Consider the following 12,728-nt stretch of genomic DNA (forward strand, 5'->3'; position numbering starts at 1 on the left):
CACAGAAAACTAGTCAGAACTATAGTACAGTATACAAATGTATGAGCAAAGAAACTTTAAATATTTGCTACTGAGGTGATTATATGATGACCTTATAGTAATATTTGATTAAATTATATGAATTATAATGACTGAGAGTAAATAATCAGATTCTATGTATTACTACTCGTTTTCTTCCCCTACAGCATCTTGATTGCAGATTATGAATTAAGTAACACACGCTTGTTAAACCCATTTAAGTCATGTTGTATAAGAATCCCCCATTTTATAAAAGATTACATTTACCTTATCACTCACACCTAGTTGTGGCATGTTCCCAAAAGTACTGACAGAAGGAATGTTCCCTTTGTCTGCATCAGTTGGAGTTCTGGCAGAGGCACCCTTGACCTCCTCACTGCATGACTCTGTAGGGCTTTTGCTGAAAGACTGTGACCGTTTCACCACAGCGAGGGCAAACGGTGAAGGAGCAGAGCTGGAGTATGGTCGTGGGGCACCAAAAGTTTTCAGAGTTTTCAGATTCAGTGTTGCTAATTGACTCTTGGGCAGAGGAACAGGTTTGGAGGCCACGGGAGGAGGGGGAAGGGAGGCGGCCACGGGAGGAGGGGGAAGGGGCGAGGCCACAGGGGGAGGGGGAAAGGGGAAGGCCACGGGAGGAGGGGGAAGGGGCGAGGCCATGGGGGGAGGGGGAAGGGGAGAGGCCACGGGGGGAGGGGGAAGGGGGAAGGCCAAGGGAGGAGGGGGAAGGGGCGAGGCCATGGGGGGAGGGGTAAGGGGAGAGGCCACGGGGGGAGGGGGAAGGGGGAAGGCCACAGCGGGAGGGGAAAGGGGCGAGGCCACGGGAGGAGGGGGAGGTGGAGGCGGCGGCGGAGAGGCCACAGGAGAAGAGGTTTCAGTAGGCTTCTGATTGCTGTCATCATCAGTGTTTTGAACGTGTGGCTGTGGAAGAGATTGAATAGTTTTACTTAAGGGAGAAAGAGCTGGCTCTGGAGGAGGTATTGTATCTCTTTCCACCTCTTTCTTTAATTCCTTTGGAGTAGGATTAGAGGCAGCTTGAACACTCTTGGCGGCTGCAGATGACACATAGTGATCTGAAACTCTTTTTTGCATCTGCAAGAAAAAAGCACTTGGTTTGGAGTGGGGATTAGAAACCCGCGATTTAAATTTTGACTCCAAAATATTGTTTATATCTTCCAATTTTGGCGCAAAAGGAGCTGTGCCAGTGTCACTCGTCATTCTGGGAGGTTTCAGAGGATTCACCATTCTGCTGCGGGTAAAGCTCTCCTCACTTTGCATCTGATGCTCTGTTCTCAGGGTAGGCTTTGATTTCAGGTCTGCTTGTGACTCCTTTGGGCTTTGAGAAATGACGAGATCTTCTGTTTGGATTGTAGTTTCTTTCACATTCTCATAAGTGTCCTTTTTCCCTAAAGTATGTATCTCCCGATCATTTTTATACCCTATGGTTTCCGATTCCCAATCTTTTGATATTTCTAGGGAGCGAGGAGGCACTATTTTATAAGTAGTCATCCCAATTTTGGGTATGTACTCTCTTGTAATTTCATTTGAAGGTTTTGGCTTGGGATTATAATCTTGTCTGTAAAATGGATAATTCTTTACATAAGAAGCTGTTGGATTTTTATCAGTTCCGTCTACAGTAGGCAAAAGATTGTCATTACCATGTGCACAAGTTGGATCTTTTAGGGCGAGTTGCTCTTCTGTATGTACAACAAGGGGGCCCTTACTCCTGAATTTTCCTGAGATATCTATAGAATCTTGTGGGCTTAAAGATAAGTGTTGAGTTGATTTGTTGTTTGAAGTTTGCACACTTTCATCAACTTTGACGTCAGACAAATTATGATCTTGCTGATCCCCATCAAAACTGCCACAGGAAGGGATTGTCTGAATTGCTGCATCTTGCATTTTTGTCTTTTCTGCACTGGGTTGAATCAGGTTTTGATCTGGTGCTGATGAAACAGCAAGATGATTTTCTTTGTAACGTCCAGCAGTATCAGTTTTATATGCCTGATAATTTGATAGTCTGTCAACTTCTATGTCCACGTTGTTATTTTTGGCAACACCTGCTACATTGATTCCTGTTCTCCTTACTCCATTTTTCATATTATTTTCTGTGTTTGTTGGAATGACAATTACTTCATGTTGATCTGCTGAGAGAAAAAATATAAAGTATATGAAAAAAATAGAAAAGTGCAAGTTTTCAGTACCTACCCTCCCCCAAAGTGAACAGGTTGGTTTGAATTCTACAGATAAATATTCAGCACACCAATTATACGGTAATTATACAGGTAATGGCATACAGAGAAAGTGGCATGGACTTTGGGATCATAGAGACCTGAGTCAGGTATCCAGCTTGACTAATTACAATCTGTATGGACCACATCATTTTACTCACCCCGTTTGAGCCTCAGATGTCAAAAACAAAACTATGTATTATATATCACTTATGTAACAGTAACATGCTTATTAGGATACCATATTGCCCAAAACAAGTACTCATAGAAGATAGCTATGATTTTAAGATGATATTTCAGTCTTTGTTAAGAATGACAAAATGATACTGACAGATTTTAAAAAATGTTTTTGTTCTGTTTTTTTCCATTTTGATTCTGTCTTTTCTATAATCCCTAGTATACTTATATTTCATTTAGCATTTGTTAGGATTGTTTCCCTTTTAATGTTATCAGTTTTATTTATGACAGACCACAAAACCTTACCTTTAAGAGCTGAAATAAAAACAACCTAAGTTATTGTCTGACTAATTAGGTGTCCTTGCTAAATCATTTTAGAGGATTTTGTTTTCAGTCACAATATGGGGTGGTTTCAACTACATTAAAAACAACCATGTGGGTTTTTATTTTCTTCTTTGTGAGAAAAGATAACTTTATTTTTCTCATGTTAGAATCCAGGTAGAGAAAACAAACTTTCCTCTCCCAACACTACTTTTCCTCTGAATTTTAATTCAGACCTCCTGAAAACAAAAATCTTTTGCCAGTGTCTAGGTTAACAAAGCAACAGTTGCCAGCCAACAACATGATGGCAAAGAGTTGGAATGAGGCTTCTGGAAGGAAACAGAGGCTTATGACTGAGCCAAGTGATTCATATATACTGTCGTCCTCTAGTCAAGTACCATGAAGAATCATTTCTTCCGAATAACCAGCTAGCCCTCTTCTTCAAAATCCTTGGTGGCCTCTCCTTTCAGATATGACAGTTTGCACAGCACAAGTGAAGTGTGGGCCTTGGAAATCAAATTGTGAACGAATGTCAAGTATTTCTCTATAGTTTTATAATCACTCACTTTCACCTGTAAGATAAAGTTCACTGTCTAAACTATAAAATGGATCCTCTGTGAAAAATGAAAAGAAAAAAAGGAGCCTAAATGTATTTCCTTTTCTCTTGCTTATTTCTCATTTTCCACTGAATATAGATATATCCCAGTTACAGAATGGAAACACTTTCTAAAAAAAGGTAAATAATTATAAAAATATATTTTTAAAATGAAATTCCCTATAATAAATCCTAATTTATTGGTTTTAGAACTTCTTCACATTTTCTGTGGGTTATAATTACTTTACCATTATCTACTGAATTTCTCACCAAAATTTCAAAAATTTCAGTGATTGCCAGGCCTACAAACACTACTGAATTCATTAGCTTTTCCTGCTACATATCTGCTGATAATGCAAACAAGATGTCAGTGAATAGACAGGCTATTTTTCAGAAATGCCCAGTAGAGGGAGAAGGTATATTTTGTACTATACTACACTTTCCCCTACTCAAAACTGACACGAACATCAACCACCTGATGAAAGGATCATTTAGATAAGTGCACAGTTTAGGTTTAAAGAAAAAAGGAGAAAAGCAGAATAAAATTAGTTCTAAGGATAACAAATTATTTTAAAAACCACCCAGAGTTGATAGTGGTCATTGTAAATCAAGTGCAAATCAAAATAAGTATATTACAGAAATGTGCTTGGGACCCTAATACTAATATGATACCCAGATCTTTGCAAAAATGATTTAATTTTACTATGATTTTAAACAGTAAGCAGCTTTTAAATCACATCTCAATAGAAATGCTATTGCCATCATAATATATGTTGTTAAAAAGCTGCATCAAGAAGAAAAAATGGGGAAATTATATACAAGTATATAAGTTGTACACTTGTATCTCAGGAGGTTATTGACCATAAGGACAATGAATCAAAGACATTCATATTCAAATTAACCAACACATACCACATGTATAAAGTGTCATATCTGTATACAGCTGTCTATCTTGTTTGTGACATTGGGATAATCCAATACCTATTGAATTTATATATGTATCTATGTATCTCCAGAGAAGGCAATGGCAACCCACTCCAGTACTCTTGCCTGGGAAATCCCATGGACAGAGGAGCCTGGTAGGCTATAGCCCATGGGGTCGCGAAGAGTCAGACATGACTGAGCGACTTCACTTTCACTTTTCACTTTCATGCATTGGAGAAGGAGATGGCAACCCACTCCAGTGTTCTTGCCTGGAGAATCCCAGGGATGGGAGCCTCATGGGCTGCCGTCTATGGGGTCGCAGAGTCGGACACAACTGACGTGACTTAGCAGCAGCAGCATATATCTCTCTCTATGTTTTCTATGGATCTTAACCTAGTTTTATGTACTAACATAATAGATTGGATTTGAGAATAAGCCATTTCCTTCATATCCCCTTAAAATACCATTGTGTATTCACTGCAATTCTGATTTGTATAGTTTTTTTTTTCTGAAATTCAATCCTAACTATATATTTTAACTGTTATCTCAGTATTCTGCTAGGTTCCATAAGAAATTCAAACAAAGTATCAGATATAATTTCTCTGATCGAAGACTGTCCAATCTAGTCAAGTAGTCGAGACACAGAACTACATGGCTTCCGGCAGTCAAGCAACAGAATAAGTGAAGTGGCAGGATTTGGATAATAGTTGAATGGGTGAAGATTATTTTCCAGACAAAGATAATAATAAAATAACCATAGTTCTAATGATAGAACTGAGTGAAATATATATGCCATGAGAAAGAATAAACTATCTTGATTTGGAGGTATGGGGGGAGGAGTAGGAAATACTGGTAAACTATTACATGATTAGATGGCTTGAGCCTGAAATATCAGGCAGACAAGTTTTACCCAAGGTATATCAACTTGACTATGAAATAAAACAGGCTTGAGTTAGGGAGTCAGTAGAAGGAAAAAGAAGTAGATCATAAGTATGCATAGAGTATACATTGGTAAGATTCAGAGCTAAGTTAGATAACCTCTAAGATTTAACAACAACAACATCACAAGACATGGTAGTGAGAAGCAAATTTTGGAATCAATACATATTGAACACATACTGCCTGAGTTCAAATCTGAGGTCTACCATTTACTGTGGGACCTCAGGTGAGTTATGTAATATCTTTGTGGATCAATCATCTGTAAAATGGGACTAAAGTAACAATACCCATTAATGAGTTAGTATACAAGATTAAATGAGCTAATATAAAGTGTTTAAGAAAGGTCCTTGGCATACAGTATGTGCTATGAAAGTGTTAGTTATTAGTGCTTATGGAACTCACCTTTCTCTTGGTTTGGGTCCAGTGACTTCAGGTTTCTTACACTGTCAACTACCGTCTCTTTGTCGCTTAAATTACATACCATAATGTGTAGCCTTCGGTAAAAATGATATTGTATATTATATATGATACTATTCAAACACACACTCACACAACAATAAAACAGGCAATAATTTCCAAAGACAGACTGGAACAATCATCTTTTTCTGCCAAATACTGGAAATTTAATAGCAAAGAAAAAATAAAGCTAAGAGGAAATGGTGCTATAAAACATTAGCTTTCATATGTGGCCCTGTAACAAAGCAAGATATTAGAAGCTTGGTAGGATGGACAGTTTCCCCAAGAGAGTATCTTTTCTTATTATCAATTATTATCTTTTAAAGAAAAAGGAGCTAAATGAAATTTACTTTCATAGACATTTCCCTTACATCTGGCAAGGTCACCTTGTGACAAGTCAGAATGTGAATTAACTTCACTGGGTGTTTTTTTTTTTTAATGATAGAGGAGTTTAATTTGGAGACAATCTCATGCAAATTATAGTAAAACTTTGATAAAATGGTTTATTTTACGTTCTTGATTTCATCTTTATTCATAGTGTGGTATTTCTAACAGAATGTAAGTGTACTTTATTATGACTTTCTATTTCTAGAACCAAGGGGAAAGTGCATTCTCTGCTTCACAAAATTGACTGTAAAAATGATTAGTGGCTTAACATCATATTCTAATATGCAGAATTGTTTTATAAACCAGTCAGTAAAAGTTCTTTAGGAGTATTGTTGCAAATTGAGATTATATATTTCATTTTGGCCAAATAGGTAACAGGCAAAACAAACACAACAGAAACAAAAATGCTAATCATACTCATACAAAATAAGTACATGTTGTGGTTTATCTGGCACAGGGACACCAAAACCATTGGATTTGATTTTATTTAAAACCAATCACATGTAAATAGATACTCTATGAATAAAGTTTTTTTAATGATGGTAAAAGGGATAAAGTATAAACTAAAGAAATGACTTCACTTGTGTTTAAAATATCGTTTCTGTATTTCAGAAGACTACTATCAGTTAAACAAAGCACCGCCACCACTTCTGGCGTATGGACTACTTACTGTTCATCTGTGTTTCTAGTTCCTTGTTTTTCTTCTTTGGAGTTTTGTGAGGACTCTCCAGTAGCACTGCCAGGGCCTGAGTGAGGATCATTTTTCAGTGTATTTATTATATCAGTAGATACAGTAGGAATGTCTTGTGACTTCAGAGAAGTATTTTCAGCCTCATCTTTAGGCATTTCACTCAGTTCTTCCTTTTCATCTATCTCTTCAAGGCTATAATCAGAGCTTATTCCAGCTACAAAGAAATGAAGATATAATCCTAAATAATAATTTGTCTCATTTATCCAATGCAATTCTGGCAAGGAAGGAATTTTTAAAATAATAATTAGCTGGACTCTTTTAAATTCTGATTCAAAGCTAATAGTAAAATACTTGTCTAATGGTGAATAATTATGTTAATGTATAATCAGATTATCTCAGACATGCATTTCTAAAAATATGCTATCGCTCTAGGTTTTCTTTGTGGTAGAAAAAATGGTTACTTAAGCTTATAAACTTCAAGTTATATATTTCATTTAAGAATGTGTCTTTCAATTTAAATGACTTTTACCTTGATCCAATAGCATTAAATGTAAACAAAAAGAACACAAATTTTTAGTCTATAAGTGTAATTATAAAGTGTGACTCAGTAGTTATGAGTACTGTGATTGAGAATTGTCTGAGCATCCTTTAAAAACACTGATGCTCACCTCTACTGTACATCTGTTAAATTGGAATCTCTAAAGGACAGGACCAAGAATTTTTAAGATTCTTTGGGTGATTCTAGTGTGTAACCAAAGTTAAAAGCCACTTACTTAGATGCTTAATATAATTTTTAAGATAATAGAATAAGCATTATGCTGTGAAAATTGATTTTAATTCCTATTGAGTTTGATTCTCAGAGGCAACTTCCATTAAATCTTTTCTCTATATTATCAAAGTATAATGAGCATATACCTTTTAAGCAGATACACATATATTTCCTTCTCTTTCTTGTTGGTTTATTTAATATAAATGGAACCATCATGTATCTGATGTTTTCAACTTTTGTTTCTCCACTCAACTGTATCTTAAAGGTTGTCCCATATCAATATGTATGTGTGTGTATGATTCTTTTCAATAGCTGTGGTTAATATTTTGTTGAATAAAATGGTTTTATTATTATTTCTAACAACAAATGGCCAACAGGGTAAAAGACAAGGAGCCATCCTAAGTGGTTAGTGTCCACACTAGTTCTGAAAGTATATTTAAACCAAAGAATGAAGTTTTGGATCTCTGCTTATTTGAATATAATTCAGTACCTCCACCCACACAATAGCAGCTGAACAAAGTTTAATTTTGCCCCAATTGAGGGAGGGAAAAAAAGTAGTATAGCATTGAATTGTAGTGATCTGCACATCTACAAAATTTAACAAAAAGTTTAATATATTTGAAGAATATTTGAAATACTTAAAATGTATTTGTCTTTAAGCATATAGACAGTAGTATGCCATTTGTGATTTTTAATAAATATGGGGAATTTTAACAACATTTTTGTTATAAATTGAAAAGTAGATTACTAAGAAAAAATAATTTGACTCTAAGTAAACTTATATATATAAATATGTGCCCATACTTATACATCCAAGTCTTTATTGTGACATGAAATAGTTATTTTGATGCCAATGTACAATATTCTGCCTTTAAAGTAACTATATAGATATGACATTTATATAGTAAGAGCATATTTACATAATTTAAAAAATGTATCCAGGAAAACTTAGTGGCCATTACGGTTTAGATGCAAGTTGTTTTATAGATGGCTCCTTGATATATGCTAAGCTCTTTTGAAATCAACCGAGGTAACATTTAGCAAATTATTGATCTTTCTCCCTATTTCTCTCTTCACAATCACAAGTATTTTATATAGATACACAATTTTAAGCATGAGGTCCTCCACTGAGAAACTGGTCCTAAAGTATGAAGAATGAGTCACATGTTTCAAAAGTCTTTTCAAATTATTTTTCTGGGGTTTTATGAAGTGAAGTCGTTCAGTCGTGTCCAACTCTTTGCTACCCCATGGACTGTAGCCTACCAGGCTCCTCAGTCCATGGGATTTTCCAGGCAAGAATACTGGAGTGGGTTGCCATTTCCTTCTCCAGGGGATCTTCCCAACCCAGGGATGGAACCCAGTTCTCCTGCATTGTAGGCAGATGCTTTACCGTCTGAGCTACTTATACTTAGTAGTTATAAGCATTATATGTGTGCATGCTCAGTTGTGTCTGACTTTTTGTGAGCCCATGAACTGTAGCCCACCAGGCTCCTCTGTCCATAGAATTCACCAGGCAAGAATACTGGAGTGAGTTGCCATTTGCTACTCCAGGAGATCTTCCCAACCCAGGGATTGAACCCTGCATCTCCTACACTGGCAGGCAGATTCACCGTTGTGCTACTTGGGAAGCCCAAGCATTATGTAGGCTTTCTTAAATAAATTCATTCCTGTCATTAAAAGTCTTAGAAAAGGCTGTGATTCTTTTAAAAAAAATTCTAATCATCCAAGAGCACTTTCACACTTTGTTATTTGATTAGTACAGATTTTCCCAAGCTTTAAAAAATATTAAATCAAGTTTGTTTACTGATACTATGGTCAAATGACCAAATTTTAGAACTACAACAATAACAACGATTATAACAAAATGAGGTGGGGGCTGTGAACAATGAATACTTTTCACAGATGTTATATCGCAACTATCATATTTCAGCTTCATACATTCTAAGGGAAGACAATTCACTTTCAAAGAACAGAATATCCAAACCTTTGGTGTAGTTTGAAGATACAACAACTCCCAAAGTGTGTTTAAAAAAAAAATTTACAAAAATATCATTTGAAAGTGTAATTATTGAAATTTCTTTTACTTCTATAATTTGAATATATTTATCATAATTTTTTCAATCCTTCTAAAGGTTACAAAATTGAAACAAAAATAAAATTTAAAATGTTTAAAATTCACAAAATTCAATTGTGTAAAAGAAATTCAAATAAACATAGTTTGTGGCATCTTATGTTATTAAAGCTTAAAATTTCACTAAGCCTTTTGGGACATCTTGTATATTTTTCCTGGAAATAGTCAAAAGGGCAAAATTGTTTGACAAACACTACCCTTTGCTAAAACAGAATTGTATTAGATTAAAGCTATTCTTGTGAACTTTAAAAAAAAATTCATTTATTCAGAAAAATGCTCACTGTATCCGACACTATTGTGGTTGTTACATGAATTATTTTCACTTTCATTTTTAGCCACTGAGGAAAAGCCAGGTAACTTACAGGGCAGAGATGTGGCAGCAGCCTCAGGCGTTCCAGGGCACCCCGAGACAGGGGCTTCGGCGGGCAGCTGGGACACAGCGCACTGTTCATTCCCAGGGCCGAGGGAGGCTTCTGCCAAAGAAGTAAAATCTGTGGTGATGGCACTTAGAAAATAGAATTAAGCAAACAGAGACCGAAAAGCATTTTGGAAGAAATTATATTTGTCACCATCACAGAATTAAAATTCTGATTGCTGTATTTCATGCTCTGAGCTTAGGAGGGGAATATTTTTCATTTCATACTGTATAATGTGGGTGTTAGCCACTCAGTCATATCCAATTCTCTGTGACCCCATGGACTATAGCCACCAGGCTCCTCTGTCCATGGAATTTTCCAGGTAAGGATACTGGAATGAGTTGCCATTTCCTTCTCTGATCTTCCCGACTAGAGATTGAACCCATATCTTGCGCACTGCGGGCAGACTCTATCAACTGAGCTACCAGGGAAGCCCCTCCCTGGTGGGAAATGGAGTCAAAGTATCTGTATCTCCTTCATGTACAGAGATTACAAGTAGCTTCTAACTTCATTCCCCAACTCACTGGAAGTTCTTTCTCAGTGGTTACAAGATGAGGAATAGAGGTGTCATACCTGGGCTGGACAGGCCCTCAGAAGAGCTCACTTCTACACCACTGTCGGTAGGAACTGCAGGTACTGACTGCGTGGCTAGAGGACAGAAGAGACATAACCTATAAGCAGGCAGGTCATGTTCACCAATGAAACGATTCCTTACTAGCTTAACTTAGTGACGTTTATATAATTCAGAAAGAGATAGCCCTAACCTCGTTAGAAACCACTTTACTTGTCTAGCTCTGATACAACTAAATCTGGTTAGATTCCCAATCCTACATGTAGTCAGTCCTGGAAAGATAATATCTTCTTAATAGACTCATAAATTATAATATGCTCATTTTAGGATCATGGAGCTATACAGCTTTATACTTTGTTAGGTTGCAGATTTTTCAAAGGTGGTGAGAATAATCAGGGACTATCTAAGTATTACTATTAAAATCAATTAATTAAAAGTTAAGTTTAAGAACTATTATTATTTAATAAAAAGACATGATTTATAACATATCATATCTGTTGTCTAAAGAAAATACAGCACAAATTAATGTTAATGGGAAAATTAACATTACCAGTCACATGACTGTTCTCATCGCTTTGCAGCAGGACTGTTTTCGAGGGCGGGGAAGGTGCTTTTCGCTTTGTCCTTTTCAAAGATGAATTCCCAGCAGATGTGCTGCTGAGCTGCAGAGAACCCGTCCTCACCCTGCCTTCTCCATAGGAACTCTATAGAAAACAAAACAACCAAGTGGAATTTCCATTCAAAAATGAACAGCAGGCTTTAGGAAGACACTGACCTTTCCATTCAAACACATCACATGCCAACATGGAGCTTACCAGTCAGGAAGCATTTACAGAGTAACTGCAATGTGCCAGAAATGGATATGTAAAGAAAAATAAAACATGGTTCTTCTCAAGAAAGTCAGGCTAGAATGGGAGGCAGGCGTATAAACAACTAATTAAAATGTACATGACTCATAAAAACTAGCTTCCAAAGAAAAATCTAGAGGAAACTACTGGAGTAAAGTCAGAAGTGAAAAAGGAAAGAATATTTGTACATTGAGACTGGCTTGATCTTTCTCTTGTTAGCACAATACATCAATGACAAACATTTCAAAAATCTATATGTTTACCAAAAGCAAGGTCATCTGAGGTCCTTGACTCTATACCCAGCTGACGCTCACACTCACAGCATGTGACTGTCAGCAGGCTGGCCACTGCCTCCTGGCCCATCGCCATGTCATCTTGCTCTTGCCCTTTACAACAAACCTGCTTAAAAGAGTTATTCATAATTTTTTTCTCCCATTTCTCATCTGCCACTTGAACCCCTCCAATCAGACTTCTCTCAATCTTTGATCCATTAAAACTATTCCTGTCTGTGAGATAATAGAAATACATAAAGGTCTCTGTCCCTGTTGCTGGCACAGAGCTCCTAAAACCCTTGAACTTTCCTAACTGACAAGAACACTAGAATCATCTCTTGTTCTAATATTGGTCTTGGGCCCTGGTTCCTGCCACACATCTGGTGAGCAGAAGTGAAATGTTTTGTGTGAGTAGCAGAGAAGACTCAGGGAAGAAACACATAGTAGGAAAGAACTGGGTTTTCCCTACATTGGTAGAAAACTGAGTTTTTACTTTATACTATAAAAGTCATCAATGACCTCCTCCCTGACTAAATCAGAGGTTACTTCTTCAGTTCAGTCACTCAGTCGTGTCTGACTCTGCGACCCCATGAACTGCAGCACGCCAGGCCTCCCTATCCATCACCAACTCCCGGAGTTCACCCAAACTCACGTCCATCGAGTCAGTGATGCCATCCAGCCATCTCATCCTCTGTCATCCCCTTCTCCTGCTGCCCCCAATCCCTCCCAGCATCAGAGTCTTTTCCAATGAGTCAACTCTTCACTTGAGCTCACTTATTGGACATATTAGCAGCATTACATAGCTGACCATCCTCTAAAGTCTCTTTTTTCTTACATCCAGAATACTATATCCTTATTCTGCATACATCTAACTTTCTATTTCTGTGTGCGTTCCTTTTCATCTAGTCCTTGGACATATTCTCTTTAATATCTATGGTCACTCTTAGTAATCTCCACTATCTCTAGGTTTTCTGTATTATTTATA

At 36.9% G+C, this 12,728-nt stretch overlaps 1 protein-coding gene across 7 annotated transcripts in view; it reads right to left on the minus strand.

Annotated features, from left to right (window-relative positions):
• The window catches only part of COBLL1 (cordon-bleu WH2 repeat protein like 1), a 165,443-nt gene that overhangs the window by 10,387 nt on the left and 142,328 nt on the right, over positions 1-12,728 (minus strand). For 3 of the 7 annotated variants that reach the window (XM_086370293.1, XM_086370285.1, XM_086370244.1), the window contains 6 exons: positions 11,174-11,327; positions 10,626-10,700; positions 9,999-10,109; positions 6,716-6,950; positions 5,605-5,699; positions 286-2,162 (listed from right to left, as the gene is read on the minus strand). In XM_086370293.1, coding sequence (XP_086226419.1) covers positions 286-2,162; positions 5,605-5,699; positions 6,716-6,950; positions 9,999-10,109; positions 10,626-10,700; positions 11,174-11,327 — 2,547 coding nt within the window. The remainder of the gene's footprint in view (positions 1-285; positions 2,163-5,604; positions 5,700-6,715; positions 6,951-9,998; positions 10,110-10,625; positions 10,701-11,173; positions 11,328-12,728) is intronic. The other 4 variants (XM_086370302.1, XM_086370274.1, XM_086370263.1 and 1 more) reach the window with 3 other exon arrangements.

This window comes from Bos grunniens, chromosome 2, assembly GCF_055505025.1.
Source record: "Bos grunniens cultivar Pamir isolate PY7600 chromosome 2, Bosgru_T2T1.0, whole genome shotgun sequence".
Lineage (NCBI taxonomy): Eukaryota > Metazoa > Chordata > Mammalia > Artiodactyla > Bovidae > Bos > Bos grunniens.